Here is a 23,192-nt window from a genome sequence, read left to right as displayed (position 1 = left end):
AAACCCAAATTTGGCGGGGCACGTCACCCTGTACGGGCCCTTAAGCTTGTTGAAATTCTATTTTCACCAGAATCAAGCGAAAAAAGTTTGAATCTCAAACTAACTAAAATAAACTTTACTAAGAATAGGTAATAAGTACCTACCAAAACCTTTGCAAAAACATTCATAAAGCGACCCAGATTATAATATCAAAACGCAATAATAGTTATAAACTAAACTTTAAACTTAATCACCTACTTACATACCTAATTAGATTAAACTAAATAGAGGATCAGCAAACTTTGAACTTCAACAAGTAGTAGTTTTATAAGAACTAGGAATCAATATCACCATTCTAACTTTCACAGTAAGCATAAATGAAGAACGAAATTTCGTTCAATTTTGATAAAATACTTTCTCAAAAATCACTGCTCCACCATCTAGACGAATATCACAAGCCTTGTTCTAATCGATGGAGAGTTGTCTGAACGACCCGTCTATGCCGAACAGCTCGTCATAGTTCTTGGGCTTGCCGGGTCGCAGGGATTCGTCCGACTTGATCGACTCCTGCGCAGCGAACCAGTCCTTGTACTCTAGGATCGTGGCCACCCATTGCTCTGGAACAGAAATAATGGAGACTGGTTAAGAGCAGTTATGATAGGCTCATAAATAGGGGGGCTAGATAGCCAGCTTTTAGCATGAGCGCGAGGTGTACCTAAGCATACAAGCTCCATACCCATCCATACCCAACACGACACCCTTGGAAAATACGGAAAAAACTAGGTATTCAGTCTTAGAGGAGGTCCATGTTCTCAAGTACCTGAACGTTTCATATAGATTGTAGGTGTGCGTTTATTTTTAAGCAGGTAATCGTTCCCAATAAATCAAGATTGATTACTGCTAGCCCCTGGTGTTTGATGAATATTAAGTATAATGATTATACCTTGCAGTTCGTCCATGGTGGGCCCGTCGCCGCCATAGTCTTTAGGCAGCATCTCCCGAGGCACATGCTCGTACAGGTCCTTCACCTCCTTGTGGATGAAGATCTGGAACGAAATATAACAACCTCTGCTTAGTATTGGTAACCTATGACAGTCGGGTTGCTCACTTACCCGACGACTCTCTACCGCACTAGGCCAGAGTGGTGGACTAATCCCTAAAACCCAAAAAGCAGACCCGTGCCTCAGCAGTGGGAATGTGATGGGTTGTGATAATGATTGGTAAGATTGGTTTGGTGGTATTTGTACGAGAATAAAGTAATCGTTATGCTACTTAAAATCTACAAGGTGAAGTGGCTTCACCTCCTTGTGGATGAAGATCTGGAACGAAATATAACAACCTCTGCTTAGTATTGGTAACCTATGACAGTCGGGTTGCTCACTTACCCGACGACTCTCTACCGCACTAGGCCAGAGTGGTGGACTAATCCCTAAAACCTAAAAAGCAGACCCGTGCCTCAGCAGTGGGAATGTGATGGGTTGTGATAATGATTGGTAAGATTGGTTTGGTGGTATTTGTACGAGAATAAAGTAATCGTTATGCTACTTAAAATCTACAAGGTGAAGTGGCTGTGGGCCGGCCATATGTGCCGAAGAAACGATGACCGGTGGCGTAAACGAGTTTTCAAATAACCCTGAGGCCTATGTCCAGATGTCGGACAAGTACAGGTAAGTTTATGATGATGAAAGAAGAGTCCTTGAGGTAAGTTTAAATGCTGCAGACATTGACCAAACAAAAAGGTGGCAAAACAACAAGAAGACGTTGCGAAGGTGGCATGAGAACAGCTGATAGCAGATAAGTACCTACTTGTCTAGTATGGCAGGTATATGGGGAGGACGTTTAATTGTAGGAAGTTCTAAGATTTAAGTGGCTGACTTGCGTGATTTAAAAAGTTATCCTTATACATTTTAATGAAGTTATTGTAAAATGATATTTCCTGGATATGATTGTCCACGTTATAAAATACTTGCGTTCGATGCTTCCCACGTGTATAAAGAGAAAATAAAAGTGATATTAATAGCTAGAACACAGTGTAAGAAACATCTAATGGCAGGTTGCTAATTCACAGCATTTAATTAAATTATCCTGCTTCTGTATAATGAGACCTAAGTCTCAACCAGCGTACCTAGGTCTCGTGAGCTAGCTGATTAAACAATTAGAGTAATGCGGGTAGTTAGCGATATGTCTGTGAAAAACTTAGTAAACACATCTAGCAATTCAAAAAATGGAGCTAATAGGTGTTATTATGGGGAATAATGATCAGCTGAGACAGTTACGTCAATTCAAGGCTGCTGGTGACATGCGTTAGAAGGAGTCTGGGTAGTTTGTTGACACGGGCTGGTTTATCCAATACTTAGGAATCATTTTCTACCTAGGTATAAATCTCGTAATATTATAATTTCGGATTAAAATTATGAGATATCATATGAAAGCGATCATTTTTAAGATTCAACGAATCACGTATTCACGAGGAAATAAAAGGCATTATAAATATACATTGATGTTGATTCTGAAGGCAGAAATTCTAATTTTAACGCTGTCAAACTAACAAATTTGCTAGCATAAAATGACATTTACGGAAACAATCATAGAGTCGAATTTTAAACAAAGAAATTAAGGTTTTGACATCGCTAAATTTAAAATTTCTGCCTTCAGAATCGATATCATTGTAGTAACTATTGTTAGTCTAATCAAAGAAACTCACTCGTTTCCTAATCTTTTCCTTCAGGAAAGGCTTCACGAAGTTGACGAACCTCTCGACGATGGGCGACGTGTTGATGATGTGGATCTCCTTCAGCTTCACGGGGTACGCTTCCTGAAACATTCAATGTACAGGAGTTAGGCTTTGTGGGATTGGATAGAGTAGGATAACTACCAAATGCTTGCACTCAGGTCCAGGAAATGGTCCTAGTGTTACAAAACAGTTTATTTTATACCATTAGATGATAAATGCTCAAAAGTTTCATGTAATTGCGCAGCTTGTTGCAGTCCACTGAAGGATATGAGACTCTTCCTTAGCTCACCAGTTGGCAGAAGACAGTTAAGTCTTTTCATTGTCTGGTCATAAACCAATACCTAGAGTATGACCAGCAGAATTTTGATGGAAAGGAGATAAATTACGTCCTTTTCTGGTCACCAAGTAGTACCAGTAACCAACAACCCTCACCTGGATACAAATCATGAACTTCTTAATAACCGTCGGCGACAGCTTGACCAGCAGACTGGGGCCGAGCACGGCCGCGTCCAGCACGTACACGTCCCCCGCCACGCCCTCCCGCTCCTCCACCAGCCGGATGTCGCCCACCATCAGCGCCAGCTTGAGCGCTTCCGTGATCTGGTGCTGCTCCATGTTGGGGTGGACTCCTGGGGGAAGATGGAAGATGTGGGAGATATAATATAGGGTTTTACAGGCAGATAGATGAATAGGCAATAATGGCTTACGCACAACGGGACGGCATGGCAAGGGATTAAAATTGGATTAAAACCCACTTTTCGCCAGAGTGTTATGTTAGTCCCAATGTAATAGGGGGCGGGCCTATTGCCATTTTACGGGCACTTCCAAGACCCGAGAACAAATATCTGTGTTTAAACAAATATCTGCCCCAGCCGGGAATCGAACCCGGGACCATCGGCTCAGTAGTCAGGGTCACTAACCACTACGCCATTCGGTCGTCTACGCTATATACATAGGTAGATTACGTTCTTTTTATCGCTAGATCGCGCTAGCTTGCCGCTCGTCTCAATATAAGATTGAGCGGTATTCTCTACATACGAGGGCGATACCGAAATGATCGGGAATAGAGAAAAGTACAAAGATATCATAATATTATTTACTTTTATTGTTTTTCAAAGTAGTCTCCGTGACATTCAATGCACTTTTTCATTCGATTAAACCAATCATTGAAACAGTAATTCCAGTCTGAAGTGGATACTGTCAAAACAGCTGATTTGTAAGCTTCAACCGCCTCTTCTGGGCCGCTAAACCGTTGACCACGTAGCATATCTTTAATTCTTGGGAATGTAAAATAATCATTGGGGCTCAGATCAGGGCTATACGGAGGATGGTCCATCAACTCCACGTTTTCCATATTTAAAAACGTTCTTGTTTTGCGAGCGGTATGAGAGCTTGCATTATCGTGGTGAAGGATTATACGACGATTCGGGTTAGTTTTACGAAGTTCTCTTACGACTTCCGGAAAACAAACTGTTGTGTACCAATCAGCAGTAACCGTCCTTTGTTCTTGTAATGGAATCGTAGCCACATGGACAGTTTTCGATACAAACGAAGCGACCATTTTTTTCGACACGCTGCGTGAGCGAATAACTTTTGTTGGCTTGACCTCACCTTCGAAGACCCAAACTGCCGATTGATGTTTTCTTTCGGGCTCATATGAATAAATCCACGATTCATCACCAGAGACGATATTGTAGACAGCATTTGAACTGCCTCCATTGAACCGTTGCAGAGCAGATCGACACCAATTAACACGAGCCGACTTTTGTTCCTCGGTCAAACGGTGGGGCACCCAGCGCGAAACTAACTTCTTGACACCCAGTTCTTCATGTAAAATGGTTTGAATGGCTGTCATACCAATGCTGAGAGAAGCCCGAATCTGCTCGTATGTCACATGTCTATCTTCTTTTATTAACTGGCGTACAGCATCGATGTTATCTTGTGTTACCGCTGTTTTTGGCCGACCAGTAGAAGGGACTGTGGTCAGGGGCGTATTTAAAGATTGCGCGCCCTGGGCTCCTGTAGTTTTCCGCCCCATCAAGGAATGAAAGAAAACAAAAAGATCAGTCAGTGTAGAGTACCTACCGACCTACATAAATGTATAAGAACATTGTGGTCATAGATTTGCATAGATAATGATATGATATCTTCCGAACAAAAAAAATATTTCTGGATAGACGAGTACATTTTAGAACGTTTAGAAATAAATTTGTGCAGAGCGACTGAGAGAGGCTTTTTTTTTCCTTAAAAAAATACAGAGGCGGAAAAAAATTGACTATTCCACCAGTTCAGAAAAGAATAAATATCGGTTTTCATACTTAAAAAATCCAGCACTGCTCGTCACAAAAATACCTCGGAGTGACCCTCACGTACAAAACCCACTGCCAAAACACCAAGAAGAAAGTCAGCTCCCGAAACAACCTTCTGCGACGGCTTGCGTCTACCAGCTGGGGCGCCTCTCCACAAGTTCTACGAATTCTCAGCCGAATTTGCCTGCCCCATATGGGCAAGATTCCCATTCCTCAGAGCCTGAAGACAAATGTCTTCAACCAGTGCGTCCTGCCAGTGATGACGTATAATGCAGAGACGTGGATACTGACGGTAGGACTGGTCCACCGATTTAAAGTCACTCAGCATGCTATAAAGAGAGCTATGCTTGAGGTTTCTCTGATGGATCATATCAGAAATGAGGTTATCTGTCAGAGGACTAAGGTTACCGACATAGCTGTCAAAATATGCAAGCTGAAGTGGCAGTGGTCATATCTGCCGAAGAACCGATAACCGTTGGGGTAGACGAGTTCACAAGTGAACAGGCAAACGCAGCGTGGGACGCCCTCCTGCCCGCTGGACTGACGACCTTAGGCGGGTAGAGCCGGTAGTGGTTGGATGAGGAAGGCCGAGGACCGAGTGTTGTGGCGCTCCTTGGGAGAGGCCTATGTCCAGCAGTGGATGATTATTGGCTGATGATGATGATGATGATGATGATATGGGCAAGGTCCACGCATGCTAGAGAAGTAGATTTTGCTGAACGACAAAGTTCGTATAGTAAAGGGATGCCTCAAACCGACACCGCTCTACAAAGTCTACTCTCTGGCTGGGATAGCACCCCCTAGCATACGGCGAAAAGTGTCATGTTCTGTTGAGAAATCCAAACAAGAATGCGACTCCAGACATCCACTTTACTCACATACTTCCGCACCTTCCCGCCTTAAGAGCCGCAAAGCGTTTCTAAATACCTAAATAGTGAGGTGTCCTTAACGGATGAAAACCTACAAAACGCAAGGCTATAGGCTCTGGGAGGAAAAGCAGCCCCAGGATCCTTTCCTACCTCTTGACAAAAAACTTGCTCCCGGTAACAGTCTTCCCTGGCACATTTGGAAGACTCTAAATCGGTTGCGAGCAGAGGTAGGCTGCTGCAAGGACAAACTTTGTAAGTGGGGCTATACCGTTGGTACCAACCTATGCGACTGTGGTACCGCCCCCTTGACTATGGAGCATTTACTCTCCTGTCCCATGTGCCCTACCACCTGCACTCGGGAAGACTTACTCCAGGCCAACCAGAATGCTATCAAAGTTGCTTCTTTTTGATCTGGACAAATTTAAAAATTCGCATGTTCTCGACCTATTACATAATAATATGTATAAGAACATTGTGGTGATAGATTTGCATAGACATTAATATCTTCCGAACAAAAAAAAAGATTTTTCTGGATAGACGAGTACATTTTAGAACGTTTAGAAATAAACTTGCAAAGGGCGACTGAGTGAGGCAATTTTTATTCATTATATTCCTTCAAAAAAATTTCGATGCGGAAAAAAAATGTACTATTCCACCGGTTCAGAAAAGAACAAAGGCCGGCTTTCATACTTTAAATCATATTTCTTAAGACATAAAATCAACATGTGGAATGATGGCTCAGGGTGCCGTTCTAGGCTTACGCCCTAAAATATTGTTCTGTACTTTTTTAATCCTCCAAGTTGGAGACCTAAAGCCCAAGGGCGGCCTGCCGGCCGCCCCTGGGCCGCCCTTCACCGCCTGCCGCCCCGGGCTGTAGCCCTTTTAGCCCTAGGGTAAATACGCCCCTGACTGTGGTAAGAGAGGAACGTCCACGGCGAAACTCAGAATACCAACGATATATAGTCGTTTTACTTGGTGCTTCAAGTTTATAAATAGAAACAAGCTCGGCGAGACATTGTTCTTGAGATAAACCTCGACGAAAGTTGTGAAAAATTATTGCACGGAAATGTTCCCGCGTAAGCTCCATTTTTTACACCGACTTGTCAAATTCAAATGGTCAATACTCTTTTATTTTTTACTTTTTTTTAAATTCGAAAATGGAATTATGTTTGAAAAAACACTACATTTGATACACCAAAAAGGTTTCACTCTAATTTATTCCTAAGTATTCTATTCCCGATCTTTTCGGTGTAGCCCTCGTACTACCTTGCAACGTAGTAGTTGTTTTCACTTGGGTAATAATGTACCTAAGATAATATTCTACATACTTAATATAGACACTAAAGTTCTGCTTAACTTTACGTACTTAGATGTGAAACCCGCAGTAGGTCCAGTATTTACCTAAGTAAGTACCTACCTACTTGAAAATTGCTCTTAGATACTATGTATGTATGTAGGGTATGTATATGTATATACTTAGGCACTGATTCAATATAAGAGAAAGAGCGAAAAAGTAAATATTGAAATGCATTTGTAAATACAGACATGACGTGTGTGCGTACTTCAACAGAGTCAGTCAGTGCAACGTGGGCATAATATCATCATCATCATCATCATCAGCCAATAATCATCCACTGCTGGACATAGGCCTCTCCCAAGGAGCGCCACAACACTCGGTCCTCGGCCTTCCTCACCCAACCACTACCCGCCATCCGCCTAAGGTCGTCAGTCCAGCGGGCAGGAGGGCGTCCCACGCTGCGTTTGCCTGTTCGTGGTCTCCACTCGAGAACTCGTCTACCCCAACGGTTATCGGTTCTTCGGCAGATATGACCAGCCCACTGCCACTTCAGCTTGCATATTTTGACAGCTATGTCGGGCATAATATACAGGGTGGAATTAGATATCGTAGCAAAAACTATTTGTGAAAACGTATTTATTACTGAAGTAACTATTGGTCACAAGATGATGTTCAAAGTTGGGTACATTGTCGTATCTGCAGATTGTACGATGATAAATTCCAGCATTTTCCATTTTGCCTACCCTGCAAGGGAGTATACATGGAAGGAGTGTTTATGTTATTTAGGTAGGTAGGCATGTAAGTATGTTAGCAGCCTAATGTATACCTTTGACCCTACATTATGATGTCGTCAGGAAATACCCGAGAGCATCTTGAAAATACGACAAGTAATGCAGTCATTACCGGGCATTTATTTAATGAGATAGTTTGTAACGTGAGTTGCAGGGCATCTATGTGATAAAGAATACTAAATATGTATAGTTAGTGAAAACTGCATCATTATATACCTAACTAGTTACTTATTTTTAAACCTTAACACGGACGGGTAAAATTTTCATGGTACAGTATTTTTTATACAGAATTTATAAAATCTAATCTAGGTATAATAGGGAATATGCGTAATTTTTTCTTATACTTTTATTGAATAGTTTTACATCACTTTATCATAGTAAAAAAAAATTCAACGCCAAAATAAGTAATTTAAGGTATTTTAAAGAAAGTTAAAAAATTACAACCATCACGACCACTTTGAAATTCCCGTCAGGATGGCGGGCTGTCGTGACGTCATAATCGTTTAATTTCACGGCTCAGAATAATGAGTCCCGTCAGTCGGCATAGATTTTTTACCTAATCAAGTAATCACAGAGTACTTTTGTATTTTCAACAAACCAATGTTGTCATGGTTACAAACGAAAAAGGAAGTGTATAAAGTGTGATCAGTGGCTGTTTTGTAATGGTAATAAAGTGTGACCAGTGGCTGTTTTGTAATGGGAGCTCGTAAATAGCTGCTAGTAGCTCTTTAGAAATGGGAGCGCGCAAACCAGAGGACCTTTGTACACAATATTACGCTATTATGGCAATATGAATATAAAGTAATATTTGTATTGTATGTAAGTACTTACTGTAACTTTGGTTCTCAGTAAGAGAGACTAGGGTTAGTGGGTCATTCTATTTTATTATCTGTGGGGGTGTAAGAACCTGCACCTGGCTCTCTTGAATTTAACCATTGTGCATATCTCAAAGGTCTAAACCCCCTTATCTAAACTATCGAATAAGAGTATAAAAATATATGCACATTCCCTAATATTTGGGCACACGGCTCTCGACTTTTCAATAGTCTTTGCTGTCCTTTTCCGCAGCTGGCCACAGTTTACTCGTTCATACTGCGTAATAAATTTAATGTGTCCAGTTCTTCTGATTACGAGAATTCTTCCATAACTTAATTTAGAAAAAAATAACAACTTTTGAAATATACTAACGACTGCCATTATAACCTAAAAGTAGAAAGAGCGACTTGTGACATGTTCATGTAATACTTACAATACAAATTTAATTTTATTGTGTTGCAATATGGAGCATATTTGAGTGGCTCGTTGACTAGCGAATGGCTGTTTAAGCCTCATTACAATAGAACAACTAGTGGCAGCCCATACACTACCAACAAAAAATATAAAAAGTCCTAAACTTTGCAAACAAACAAGCATATCAAACAAGAAGTGGAGAGGTTATAGGAGGCTAGGATCTACTCGTATTGGAAGAATTTTTATGTGATCCATCGTACATCTGATCACAAATACTCGGTGACATTAACATTTCTTTGTTTACACTTGACATTTATTTAACTATACGCAAACGCAAAGAAGTTATTGTTCTGAGATTGATATATAAAGAATTATGACGTCACATCCGCCCTAAGAAAATGGGTGACGTTTCTCGGAAGTTAGAATTTACCGAAGTTTTTTTGTACTTTTCAACTTCATTTACTTGCTCAAAAATAAATTATAATCAAAAATAATGATGCAGTCGTAGTTATGAAACAACAAAGTTTATTATAAATAATATTTGACCTTTATTTGAACCACTTGCATATTCCCTATTAAGTCGGTACCTAATTGTTTTTAAGGAAATTGAATTTTACAACAATCAAACAAAATCAAGCTTTGACTAGGATATTCTCACTATTGATTAATTTATCAAGATGGATTATACCTAGCCAATTAAACTGAGATGTTGCTATTAATCCAGTGTAATAAGAAAGACTAGTCAACAAAAACTAAATTACCTACTTGCTAAGGAAAAACAATTTTGATCGCATCCTGTATCAGTCTATAGCTTGTTAACGTGTAATATAGTTTATGAGTAGTTTATAATACATAAGCTGAATAAAATATTTTTAAAAGTATGACGTTTCTAGGTATATAAGTATTATCTCCGAGAAATAATGTATATTCGTTCTGCACTTAGTAAGAATAGAAAAATATCGTAAAGCATGTTAAAAATAGCAGTACTTAAACACATAATTTTAAAACATATTAAGCTCAAATTCAAGATCCTTGTGAACTTTGTAAAGGTCAACCTCTCATATCCGTGTTCAGGGAAAGAACCTTTCCAAATGATTCATCACATTACAGATTCCCATTATCGTAGCAAGGTTTTTAAAAAGGCAAGGTGATCCGATTTAATTGGCGTAATCATGTTTTTTTTTTATATTTTGGCAGTTAATTACTGAAATGCCAGAAAAAGATTCATAGTCACATATGGCAATAAAGCATAAGTTTTAAACTTATTACATTTATCTTAGTTAAATTTCAGTGCCTAAATTAGAAAAAATAGAAAACCTGTTATTCGCTTGAAATGTCATATATAACCCCTATGTAACTTAAATTTTTATTTTGCTGGTTGGTTTTCCAAATATAAATAAATAAATAAACGATAAAATATTGTTCGTGATTTTAAGTTCAGAGTGATAGTTTTGAACTCTGGAGTTCCTTACTTCAGTTATTCTCCCTGAAAAAGAGCCCTTTCTGAATAATTATTAATTTAAATTTACTTTAAACTCATATCATACCTCCTTAGAGTATTCTTTATAACTCTAGCATTATTATACTTGCTAATATTAATAATAACATGGTGCAAGAATAACGATAAATGCATCCAGTTATGTGCTTATGTTTTAATCACTTTATTAAATTGATTTTCTTGTTGTTATCTACATTGATATACTTACATAATATTGTTTAGGGAAACTTTAATTTCCATGCTGTATATTTTTTTCAGTACTAAATTGTATTTTTGGGTAGGTAGGTACTTATCATATTTGCACTCACCTCTAATGACTGTGACTCGTCTGCCCGAAGGAGTGATCCCCGGGAGCGGGGGACCTTGACTGTAAATAAACAACATTTTGAAATTATTTAAAAAAAGTTACTGTGTGTGACTTTTTTTTTATTTCAATTTTCTTTGATTTTGTTATGGATTGAACACCTTTGCAGCAATACAGCATAGCATACTGCATTCACGGAAAACTATTAAGGGCTTTTGTTACTGTGTTATTAGTATATTTTCAGGTAATGTTGCCATGTGTCTGTATTTTACGCAGTGTTTAATCAATAGTAAATTCTATCCTTTCTTTTGACAGAAGTTACACGTCTAAATTCACGTGTGTTAATATATCACAAAAAGCCCAAATATATAGGTACAGGTAGTAAGGGGCAGATAAACCTGACCCTCCTCAGAAGCATTGTTAGTATGAGAGGGGGGTCAGGTTTCTCTGCACCTGACCGTACCTTATTAAGAACAAAAATACGAACACTTTAGTCAACAGCACTTCATTCAGCGGCGGCTTCGTAGCGTCTCTATTGGAGAAGAACTCGGGGCAGGCTGTCCGCATGGTGAAGTACATGTCCAGCTTGGACTTGCACTTCTCCAGGGAGAAGCTGCAGCCTCGGAGGAAGGTCATGAGCGGCTGATCCTCTGGGGACAAAGGGTTGTGAGGTGAGCATGAGGTAAACAAAAGAGGGAGAGACTCAGCGCTGCGTAAGAACACAATCTTAAACCACGGATGAAGATTGTCACGGATCAAGTCGGTCTGTCGATAGAATGAGTACATAGAAGCATCGCAGTAGTTTGTGCTACACGGGTTCGTTATCGACGTCGGCAAACTCGTTTAATGCGCGTTCCACGTGTGTTTAGTGACGTTTATCTTCGTCGATAACGAACCTGTGTAGCTGCCGCAGATAGACGGCAAACATACACAGAATCGACAATTCTTGTCTGGCCAGGATTTATCGCCATGGTAAAATGATTTTGCCAACTACATTAGCAGTGACTAAAGTCTTAGAGAAAGATAAATATTGTTTCAATTTGGCGCTTAATAATTTGTATTAAAAATATTGTATGGCTCAAACCAAGAAATATTACTTATCCTCTATGGCTCAATTACTGTACTTAGGTTGTTAGTTTACTTAATAATTATTTTTCTAACTTGTAGGACGTGTTATGCCCAGTTAAAACCTTATCTAGACTAATCAAGCGACGGAACTGGTTTGGATTGCAGCGAGATCGGAAATGCCTGTCTGATGCCTGTGGGATCAATGCAACCTGTTTCTTTATTAGTTAACATACGAGTTAGACAGAGTAGATATATTAGTAACTTACATTGCATGGATAGAACTGTATTGGTCAAACGTTAAACTTATAGGCACGATGGTTTGGTATACCCCTTACTTATACCTAGGTAATAAATAATCCTCCTATTTTACTTTATTTACATTACATGACTTAATTATACGTAAGCAGTTTTCGGAAGAATCATTCTGAGTAAAAAGTTAGTGCCCCTCCGTCTGCTGGTCTAGGGTTTGTCAATGTGTCGATACGTCACTCGGAGAAAACCCTTTTGCCCCTCCTTGTCTAGTAACTAGTGAACAACAACACAAGAACTTCGACATGTGGCCGGTGGTGGCTGGATGAGGAAGGCCGAGTAAGAGTGTTGTGGCGGTGCTTGGGAGAGGCCTATGTTCAGGAGTGGACAAATACGGCTGATGATGATTCTAGGTTCTAGGAACGACGGGATAGGATGATATGATCACGCGTCAGTCTCTCACCCCATTCGCTAGGCAGGTGCGGCTGCTTCCTCAGCCAGTCCTTGATCTGCTGTAGGTCCCGCGCGTTGTTGGCCACGTCCTCCTTCAGCTCCACTCGGATCTGCTTCCAGATCTCGCCGGTCGGCTGGATCAGCAGGTCCGATTTTAGCTTCATTGTTGCTGCAGGAGAAAATAGAACACGTTAATGTTGTTGTTGCGAAAAGCTAAAGATCGCATTCAGTGGCGAGCTTTAGGAGTGGACTGCTATAGGCTGATTGGTGATGAATATTGTTGCGTACCTGCTTAGGTAAACTTTTGTATACGTAGCATGGGTCCGCATTTTAGTCGCGCTCGCCCTCGAGGCCACGCGATGTGATATAGTGTAGTAATAAATGCGACGCAAAACTTTTCCTCGTCTTGCAACCCGTGGTAGGTATGCTGGTGTTCCATATTTGAAAGACTGATTTATGGTTTAGCGATCACATGGAAATAGTAGGAGTTACAGTTATTGTAGCAGTCTTGTACATAGAAACCTGACCAGTTTCAGCTTGACAATGCCAACGAGCGGCTCATTACACTGAATCAAGAGCCTTAGCTCGAAGGTCTCAGGACTGATATTTGTTTAAATATAATACAAATATTTGCTTGGCATGGTAATAAGTAGGTCCTACATATTCGTTTGTTGACAACAGTGTGTTAGTTGTGGCGATCTGTTTCCATAAGTGGACTATTATTGGCTGGTGATTATCATTATGATGAAGGGATTCCATGAAAGTACACTTTGAACATTTAATCGAAAGCGATTTGAAGGAAAGAAGTGACAGAATAGTGGAAAAACCTGACCGAGTGACAATGCTAACTAAGAGGGGTTAGATTTCTTTGTACTACCTATACCAGAGGGTCTAGTACAGGTTTGATAGGTTGGCGAATACTATAACAGTTTACGTTTTCTCGCATAATAAGTGGCGCCTCTAGCGGACACTATCATGAAACTTTTGACAGATAATGTATGCAGATGACAGAAGAAAACGTAAACTTTATTAGTTTTCAAAAATAGCAAATCCCGTACTATATAGAGGCTCATAATTGTACTTCCAAAAGGTTTGCAACATTTGCCTCTCATCTTGACGTTGACAATGTAACGTAATTGTTTCTGAGCTGTGACAATGAGGCTTCCTCCGTACACTATAATTTCACAAATTACACCACTTTTCAGCACTGTTGAAATGACGGTTTAGAAATTGCTGTAAACACATTTTACTCGTTCCTTTAATCTGGATGTCATCACAACTTATCACGTCCCCACTGCTGGGGCTCGGGTCTCCTTCCAATGAAGGAAGGGTTTTAGGCCTAGTCCACCACGCTGGCCACTAGGCCACTAACCCGCACTAGCGGGTTGGTGGACTTAGGATAAAAATAGCAAAAATACCTACTTAAAAAGAAATATGTTTACATTATGATGAAACCTTCACAATCTTTATGTGTGTTATAAAATAGTGTAAAGTGTATACTTACTTATACAGATTTCATGATATTTCGTAAGCAAGCCATTTTAGGGCTTGTAGAGTTTCAGAGCTAGATTCTACATGAGATCGACAAAGTCACGGTAGTTTCTCTATAGAAACTTTGTTGGCCACACTCTTTTTTACTGCGAGATTTTTTGTACAAATACCAACCGTTGTATAACAAAAGTTGTTGAGGGAAACCCTGGGTCACCATTTTCAGATTAATTCTTCTTCTATCGTGTAAATGCACTAAGCTAACTTCCTCCAGTGTTTTAGATTACTAATATACATCTTTACAATTATTATACTACTTTTGAAACAGTGCAGCAGTGCTCTCTGTATTTCTCATAGACAGCAATAAATTTACAATACAATACAATACAAAACACTTTATTTGCACCAAGAATAAAAATTACAAAAAACAAAACTTAAAAATAAAACAGTACAAAAAGGCGGCCTTATTGCTTATAGCAATCTCTACCAGACAACCTTTGGATGGAAGAGAGTAAGTCTATATGATTGTGAGGTAGTTGTGGTGCAAGTATATATATACATAAAATATATACTACTTAAACAGTACATACACTAAATAAATAAATAAAACAACAAATAAATATCTAATAACTATATATATTATATATATATACCTATAATATACTTACATAAATAATACACATTACATAATATTATATTCAACTAGTTAGTCAGTGACTGTAGGTAGTGCAATTTGACCCTTTCTTTGAAAGAGGCCACAGATGGTGCACGTCTAATTTCTTCAGGAAGAGCATTCCAGAGAACCACTGATTTCGTCGTAAAGGAGTCACCGTAGAAGTCAGTCAGAATTTACATGTTATTCTAATGAAATGTACCATCTCATGTTGTGTATTCACAGACATACTTGTTGAGGAATAATAAAACAATACTTATGTACTTGTCGTTACATTTATCGCGCATCTTGACACAAAGGAATTACCGTTTTTTCTTCAACAATGGACGCTGTTGAGAAACGAGATTTATTAATTATTAATTATTACCTGCTGCTTCTGTTTAAGTGCATAAATTCACACATCTATCAATGAAATGGACTTCTGTAATACTTTTGGTCTGCCAAAGAGCGATGGAGCGTAGTATTCTAGGTGTAAAATTGACATACCGTGTCAGGAACACCGCACTACGCTCCCAAACCCGCATAATCGATGTTGGTGTCGAGACCGCGAAGCTCAAATGGAACTGGGCCGGCCACGTCTGCCGAATGCACCCGGACCGGTGGGCCAAGATAGCGACCGAGTGGGTGCCGGGCGGCGGGCGCCGGCGGAGAGGCAGGCCGAGAAGGAGGTGGCGGGACGACCTCGTCAAATATTTGCCGGATTGGGAGGTAGCCGCATTGGATCGGGAGAAGTGGAAAATTAAAGGGGAGGTCTTTGCCCAGCAGTGGGAAAACAAATAGACTAATAAAAAAAAAAAAAAAAAACTTTTAGTTTATATTTATTATTACTTATTATTTATTATTTAATTCTTTATTGTACAAATATTACAAATAAAAGTACAAAGAGTGGACTTAATACTAAAAGCATTTTCTGCCAGTCAACCATTTATTTCATCTTTTTCTTAGCGTATCGGTGATACACACTACTTAGAGCTATACTAGGTTTTGTGACCGTGGTAGAAGGATTGGTCAGTTAGATTAGCTTTAGTTAGTCGCTGACTGCCCAGGGAGGCCTTTCCAACACAAATCTCTATCCTTGGTCTATATAATATTTTGTTTTGTCTTTATGAAGATTGTAAAGGATTAGCTACTAAAAATATGTAGGAAGATTAAACAGTTTATTTGATTGTATACACATAAAGTAAGTCAATAAGGGCTTACTTAATGGTTATCTACGTAGGTTTACATAATTGAAGAGCTTCTGTCCAAGGTCACATCAAGCTTTTTATATACGTACTTAAAATTTTAGATCAAACATTTAGTTTATTTTAAAGGAGGTTACAGGGTACAAAGTTGAATAGGTTTTATGTAGGATTGTGTGTAAGTATTGAGTAAGTATAATGTTAGTGGCATAGTGCTGAAATGCAGGAATTTGTTTTGATTGAGTTTATGTTTATTAAAACGTGATTTCAAGTTAGTTCAGCTGTTCAACCAATTTATAAACGGGTACAATTTAAATCATCACCAAAAAAAATAATTGTACGCTAATACATTGCACCAAAAAAATAAATTAAAACCAAATTAATTAAACCAACTCCAAAATCGAAATCCCAAAAAAAAACGTTTACTTTCCAAAATAAATAAACACGCCTCCAAATAATTGCAAGTTTACAATAGAAAATCTTTTTCGTCGCCAAACCGGATAAATCATCACCAAATTATGCTATATACCAAAATATAAACATTGACACCAAAACTAAGTGTTCAATTTTTTTTTTATATCACCAAAATATCCTACCCAACAACAATATCCTAACTAATATTATAAATGCGAAAGTAACTGTGTCTGTCTGTCTGTCTGTCTGTTACTCTTTCACGACAAAACTACTGAACGGATTTGAATTAATTTTGGTATACATATGGTATAGACCCTGGGAAAGTACATAGGCTACTTTTTATCCCGGAATTCCCACGGGAAAAGTTTTTAAGGCGAATCGAAGCTCGCGGGAGCAGCTACTATAGTATAAAGGTAATCGATTACCTGTTATTTTTAATATGTAGGTATTTGCGGCTCTACGAGTGGTGCGGCATTAATTTTGAATTCGCGCGATGCTTGTGGACGCAATGTATCAATGATGTCTAGTACATCGACCTCAATACATCGCGGCAAATTCTGGACAAGGTCAAATTTGAGCGGCGCCATCCCCCCACGCCCGCATACTCATATACATACATTAACCTATCATCATCATGATCATCAGCCAATAATCATTCACTGCTGGACATAGGCCTCTCCCAAGGAGCGTCCCAACACTCGGTCCTCGGCCTTCCTCATCCAACCACTACCGGCTGAAACCCGCCTAAGGTCGTCAGTCCAGCGGGCAGGAGGGCGTCCCACGCTGCGTTTGCCTGTTCGAGGTCTCTACTCGAGAACTCGTCTACGCCAACGGTTATCGGTTCTTCGGCAGATATGACCAGCCCACTGCCACTTCATATTTCTATAGAATTTATTGGTACATGAAAGAATTCAAACCCTCGGCCACACGGCCACACGAATGGGAGTCGAGATGGCGTAACGGATAGATTTTACTAGGCACATACTAATGATTTAATTAATTCATAAAGCAATTTAACAAGTGACTTTATTTTGGGGTAAGCTATTGATTATTTGGTATAAACTTAATTTTTAATATTTACTTTTACTTTTTTTGGTTAGAAAGGATTATTAAAATGATACTGATAAAAGAATATATTGGTTACATCCATATAGCGATGATATACTTTATTTGGTTTGAAATAAATTTTAATGGTGTCAATATAGTTTTACAGTATGCAGTAAAAAATAATTTGGTTCATTTCAAAAATATTTTGGGAAGCATGATTTGGTGATGATTTATCCGTTTTGGTGGAGATTTCGAATTTATTGGCGGCAGTATCATATAATTTCTGGTGGAGGTTTAAATACAAGCCTTTATAAACGATCTTATCTTACCCCCTTATTCATAGAGAAGTTACAGAACGTTTTAACTATAAAAAATAAAAAAGCCTTTTATTTCGTGCATGCCGACAAACAATCTATCACACATAAAGTAGTAGTTCTAATTAATTATGAATTTAAATTTTTACAATAAATTTTCTATACTTACTTACAAATCAATTAAAATAAATTTTCCGACAAAGAACATTTGACAGAGAGGGACAAAACAGTTTATTAGTTAAAACGTCTTGTAACTTTTCTATGAATGAGGGGGTTAGTTTTAAATTATATTTATAAAATCATTTTGTCTTTTATACTTATAAAAACGTGTTTATTTCTTACATCTTCACATGCAGCCTTTTTAATTTTCGTCTCTACTTGGTTATAATATACTTAAGTCATTTAACACAAATGCAGTTTTCCGAGGATTGTCCATAGATTTTGATAATATACTTTTTACAATTTTTGAAGTTTATTAAACAATTTGTTGACCCTAACGACGGATTTTCATTTATAAAATAATTAAGAAATTAAGGAATCTACAGTTATTAGGGCTAATAAGTACCACGCAAGTTGTTTTCTCAACATTTGGCGACCGTGCTATGGAGCGGGCACTGCTGGAGAGAAAAACCGCGCGCCGCCTCTTCACCGTGGCGTGCGATAAGTTCAACCAATCTCTCAGTGAAGACCCAGGAAATAAGAAAGCAGTAAAGGCCTATTACGAAAGTCTAACTGTAAAGCATAAGAAGCTACTAGAGGTTAGCAATGCAGTACTACACTTGCTGTTAGACACACAGGGTGCTGCTGCTGACTATGATACAGAGGTGGACGCGGCAGAAACATATGAAGATAGATGGTTTCTGGCCGAACAGTCATTTTTAGAATGGTCAACCTCAGAGGCCAACCAAAATTTTAAAGGCGAGGAGTATAAAGCTGTTTCTGGAAACACGGAAAATAAGAAAAGATTCAGACTGCCCCGATTAGAGCTACCTAAATTTGACGGGCAGATTAAGTCATGGCTTACGTTTTGGGGACAGTTTATAAAAATTCACGATGACGAAGATATAGATGACGGAGATAAATTTCAATACCTACTACAATGTATGGAGCATGGGTCCAGCGCTCGAGACCTGGTGGAAAGCTTCCCTCTGACGGCTACCAACTACAACAAAGCCCTTGAACAACTGAAGCAGAGATTCGCGAGGGACGAGCTGTTGGTAGAGCACTACGTACGAGAACTTTTACAGCTTATCAAATGGGTACAACCTAACGTAAGCACTCGGGTCTTATATGACAAGCTAATGTCACAAATCCTAGCTTTGGAGTCCCTGGGTGTGACACAAGACAAGTATGCGGCCTTTCTTTACCCGATGGTTGAGTCCACACTGCCTGAAGAGATGCTAAGAGCTTGGTGTAGATCGGAGAGGCGCAGCAATGATGGAAATAGCCCTCTAGCAGACCTGCTGAGCTTCATTAAGAAAGAAGTCGAGTCAGAGGAAAGAATTAAGATAGCGAGGGCAGGTTTGGGAAAGGCGCAGACCAGCAACACTCCTACTGTATCCTGTTTCACTTGTTTCACAGCTGTAGACATGGAAAATACTTCTACCCCTTCCGCTTCAAAGCCAGACAAGAGTTGCATTTGGTGCGGAAAAACTTCTCATACAAGCTCAGAATGTAACACAGCGCTGACAATGACCCTAGAAGAGCGATATGAATTTGTTAAGAGGAAGAGAGGATGTTTTGCGTGTTTGAACATCGGTCACAGAGCTATGGTCTGCAAGAAGAGAAACAGATGTGTCGCTTGTGGTAGACGTCACTTTCCTATTATGTGTCCAGCCATAGCAAACGCATTTCCAGTTACAGAAGAAAAACGTAAGGAAAAGATACAGAATAAGTCCACCAGTCTTCTACAAATAGTTAAGAAGGGTATTATTATGAAAACCGATGCAAGGAGGCAGAGTAAGTCAAGCAAGATAAGTAATGAAGGAAGGCCTAAGCTAAAGTTAAGTTGGAAGGACCTAAGAGAAAATGGTCCAACTACTCACGAAAATACAGGAGTTAAGATTAAGATTAAGAAAAAGAAGAGGAAAGGAAAAATAAAGACGGCTTTCGGTAATAATGAAACTAATTTAAAAGAAGATTTAATGGGAAAGTTAAGAACGTCCAGACAAGAAGAAGTAAGTAAGAGATTTGGATGGCGCTGTATGCCGCCTCACGCGCCATGGTGGGGTGGGTTCCGGGACGAATCAGAAAACAGGAGCTCGTCCCAGTGAATCCCTGACTACAACTACGAATCGTATTGGAAGAAGCCACATGTCACAACGTTTTCTAAGTACATTTAAGTTGATAGTGCATATGTTATAAGGTGTGTTATTTTTGTGGTTTCGTTTCTTTTGGGTAGGTGTAGATATAAGTTTAGTTTCTGTAAAATCTAGGATAAGTAAGTTTTTTAGAATTGTTTTGCAATGGTAATTGCAAGGCGCGGAGTATGTTGCGAAACAGTTTTCCGAGGATTGTCCATAGATTTTGATAATATACTTTTTACAATTTTTGAAGTTTATTAAACAATTTGTTGACCCTAACGACGGATTTTCATTTATAAAATAATTAAGAAATTAAGGAATCAACAGTTATTAGGGCTAATAAGTACCACGCAAGTTGTTTTCTCAACAAGGGGTACACTCCGAGACAACATGTCGGTGTGAACTTGTAAACAGCGGCGCAGAGGTCACTGATCCCGACTAACTGTTACTAAATGTAAGTTACAAGATACGTGCTTTAATTATGTACAGTGTAAGTTGGGTACCTAACTGTAATTTACTTGTTAAAATGTATTAATTTAATTAATGTTCCATCATATAAAGTTTATTGGTATTTTTATAAGTACAGTTTTGTTTGTGATTAGGTTGAAACGAAAGCTCTGTTAGTTTTAGTGCTTTAACCTACATTCGGAGAGCTTTTTTTTCTTAAAAAAAAACAGTTTAATATTATTGATAATGTCTGCAGTTGTAAACAAGCGTTTAATGGCAAAATTTAATTTGAATATTAATTTTAGAAATATTATAATGTTGAAGAAAAAAGTTAACTGTTTTGTTTACTTTCTTAAAAGAAACACGCAGTTAAAATTATTATTTGTATTACCAAAGGCATTAATTCCAAACACAAAAAAATACTTTACAAAATAAATAAAAACAATAGACACTCACTTTTTTCCAAATGTTTACGAGTGGCCAGTCGCAAGTAGAGTCGGCGAACACTTCCGAAAATACGAAAAAAGAATCGATTCAAATATCGCGTGTGCCAACGACGGCTACTGGCTGGATACTGCTGTTGTCTCAGACACAACTTCTCGGTTCGAAATAAGAATAAATGCAGCGGTTGACATACGCAGGGCCGTGCTCACGGAACTGTGATGGGAGGGAACCACAATGCGTATTATGCAAGGTGATGCGGCACGAGCTAAGCGTGTCAATTCCTTGGAAATTTTAATAAACGATTATGACTGTGGTGTGATTATCCAATTTTGATAAGAAGAAAACATTGCGTTTTGGCAATAAGCCCGTCTCTGTCTACTTACTTACTTTACTTACTACTTATTTCAAATATTTTTCGTAACTGTGTTTTGTTTGTATACAATAAAGTTTAAATAGAATCAGTACCTACCTACATCTAATTTATAGAATCCACCGTAGATAATCAGTCATATCAATCATCAATCAAAAAAAATTTCGGTACTTAGATCATTTTGTCGCCCCGTGTGTCCCCACTATTGATAACTGTATGTTGACCGGTTCACATACAGTGCAAATTAAAAGCAGACTACAGAGCTTCCACTAAATATTTACAACTTTTGACAAAACGGAAGTGTATTTAAACTGTTTCATAACTCTGATTTAGATTTTAATTTTAACCTGAGACCAAGAGGCGTACTCACTCATATTAGAATAGAATAGAATAGAATATTTTTTATTTGCATGAATGTAGGTAAATGGCAAGTTATTACAAATTATAAGTACAGCTACATCCTGCCCTTTGGGGGCGTACAAATATTATTACATGAGTATTTGGTGCATGCATACCATTAATAATAAAATTACAAAATACAAAGCTAGTCATAATATATTATATTACAAATTGTCAGCAAAAAATTCACGTACATTATAATATGTCTTTTCTACAAGAAGTTTTTTTAATTGATTTTTAAACTGTATCATATTATTCGTCTCTCTTATATCTTGCGGTAAGTGGTTAAAGATTTTTGTTGACATTCCAAATATACTATTATCGAAGAGAGCTGTCCTCCTCGAGAATGCACATAGTTTATTTTCGTGCCTTCTACTCTTTAACGTTGTAAATCTATTTAAATTCGATTTGACGAATACTGCAACTTCATAAATATATAAGCTTGGTAATGTCATCAATTTAAGTTTTTTGAAATGTGGTTTGCATGTATCAGTTTGCTTTAGTCTAAAAATTGCTCGGACACATCTTTTTTGAGCTTTAAATGCACTCTCTTTGTCTGTTGAGTTGCCCCAAAATATAATCCCATATCTTAGTGTGGATACAACGTAAGCATGATATGCAGTTAGTACTGTTTCCTGGTTTGATTTTTTTGAGAGCATATAAAGTGCAAAGGCAAACTTGTTTAATTTAGTACATACAGCGTTAATCTGATGTTTCCATGTCAAATGAGAGTCAATTACTAATCCTAGAAATTTATGACTTTTCACATTACATAAGGAATTATTTTGATATGTCACATTTATGTCAGTGGGTTCATTTTTATTATATATTGAAGTAAATGTCATAATTTTGGATTTTTCGATATTTATAATGAAATTATTCAGTGATAACCAATTAATTATACTATTTAAATTATCTTGAATGTCATATTGTCCATAGACCTCAAGTAGGTGAGTATTTTGATATTTTATTTGACCATGCAGCAATGGACGATTGATGGTTATGATGAAAATAATAATATAATAATAATAAATTCATTTATTTCAGGTAATTTTTCATAATTACAAAAATAACCCATAGTTGTTGTTAGTAACAATACCCCAATAGCATGAACGCAGACCTTATTTTATAATCTATAAATAATTTGGCTTACGTGTATTATGTTTTATAAAATTATTAGAATAAATATTTCAGTTAATTAGTAAAAACACCAATAACTGCTATAAACCGATGTAAATTATGATAAAATGTGATTGTCAAGGTCAGGTTAAAGTGTTAATTTGATAGTTGTTAAATCTTATTAACATTGGCCAAAAACTTACCGCTATAAT

The 23,192-nt window shown here is 38.2% G+C and overlaps 2 protein-coding genes across 2 annotated transcripts; one reads left to right on the top strand and one right to left on the bottom strand.

Annotated features, from left to right (window-relative positions):
* Positions 1-400: 400 nt before the first annotated feature.
* Positions 401-21,258, bottom strand: LOC105389417 (alpha-tocopherol transfer protein-like). The gene is made up of 8 exons (XM_048626285.1): positions 21,105-21,258; positions 12,792-12,950; positions 11,499-11,661; positions 11,016-11,074; positions 3,146-3,342; positions 2,684-2,794; positions 923-1,025; positions 401-596 (listed from the first exon to the last, which is right to left on the bottom strand). The coding sequence occupies exons 2-8, from the start codon at positions 12,943-12,945 to the stop codon at positions 445-447; spliced, it is 939 nt and encodes a 312-aa protein (XP_048482242.1). The 5' UTR covers positions 12,946-12,950; positions 21,105-21,258; the 3' UTR covers positions 401-444.
* LOC125489715 lies at positions 18,501-19,576 on the top strand. The gene is made up of 2 exons (XM_048626523.1): positions 18,501-19,387; positions 19,480-19,576. The coding sequence occupies exons 1-2, from the start codon at positions 18,501-18,503 to the stop codon at positions 19,574-19,576; spliced, it is 984 nt and encodes a 327-aa protein (XP_048482480.1).
* Positions 21,259-23,192: the final 1,934 nt, after the last annotated feature.

This window comes from Plutella xylostella, chromosome 16 (genome assembly GCF_932276165.1).
Source record: "Plutella xylostella chromosome 16, ilPluXylo3.1, whole genome shotgun sequence".
NCBI lineage: Eukaryota > Metazoa > Arthropoda > Insecta > Lepidoptera > Plutellidae > Plutella > Plutella xylostella.
The sequence above is the reverse complement of the archived record's forward strand: the minus strand, read 5'-3'. Positions and strand labels throughout refer to the sequence as shown.

Bases quoted from the DNA above. Each gene is read 5' to 3' on its own strand.
- LOC105389417 (XM_048626285.1), bottom strand. From the start codon at position 12,945: ATGAAGCTAAAATCGGACCTGCTGATCCAGCCGACCGGCGAGATCTGG. The intron at 11,075-11,498 runs GTTCGTATTTTT...GTTTATTTACAG, and splicing joins GAAGTGCTGTTGACTAAAGT to TCAAGGTCCCCCGCTCCCGG. The intron at 597-922 runs GTATAATCATTA...TTTCTGTTCCAG, and splicing joins CACCATGGACGAACTGCAAG to AGCAATGGGTGGCCACGATC.
- LOC125489715 (XM_048626523.1), top strand. From the start codon at position 18,501: ATGGAGCGGGCACTGCTGGAGAGAAAAACCGCGCGCCGCCTCTTCACC. The intron at 19,388-19,479 runs GTCAGAGGAAAG...CTTGTTTCACAG, and splicing joins TTCATTAAGAAAGAAGTCGA to CTGTAGACATGGAAAATACT.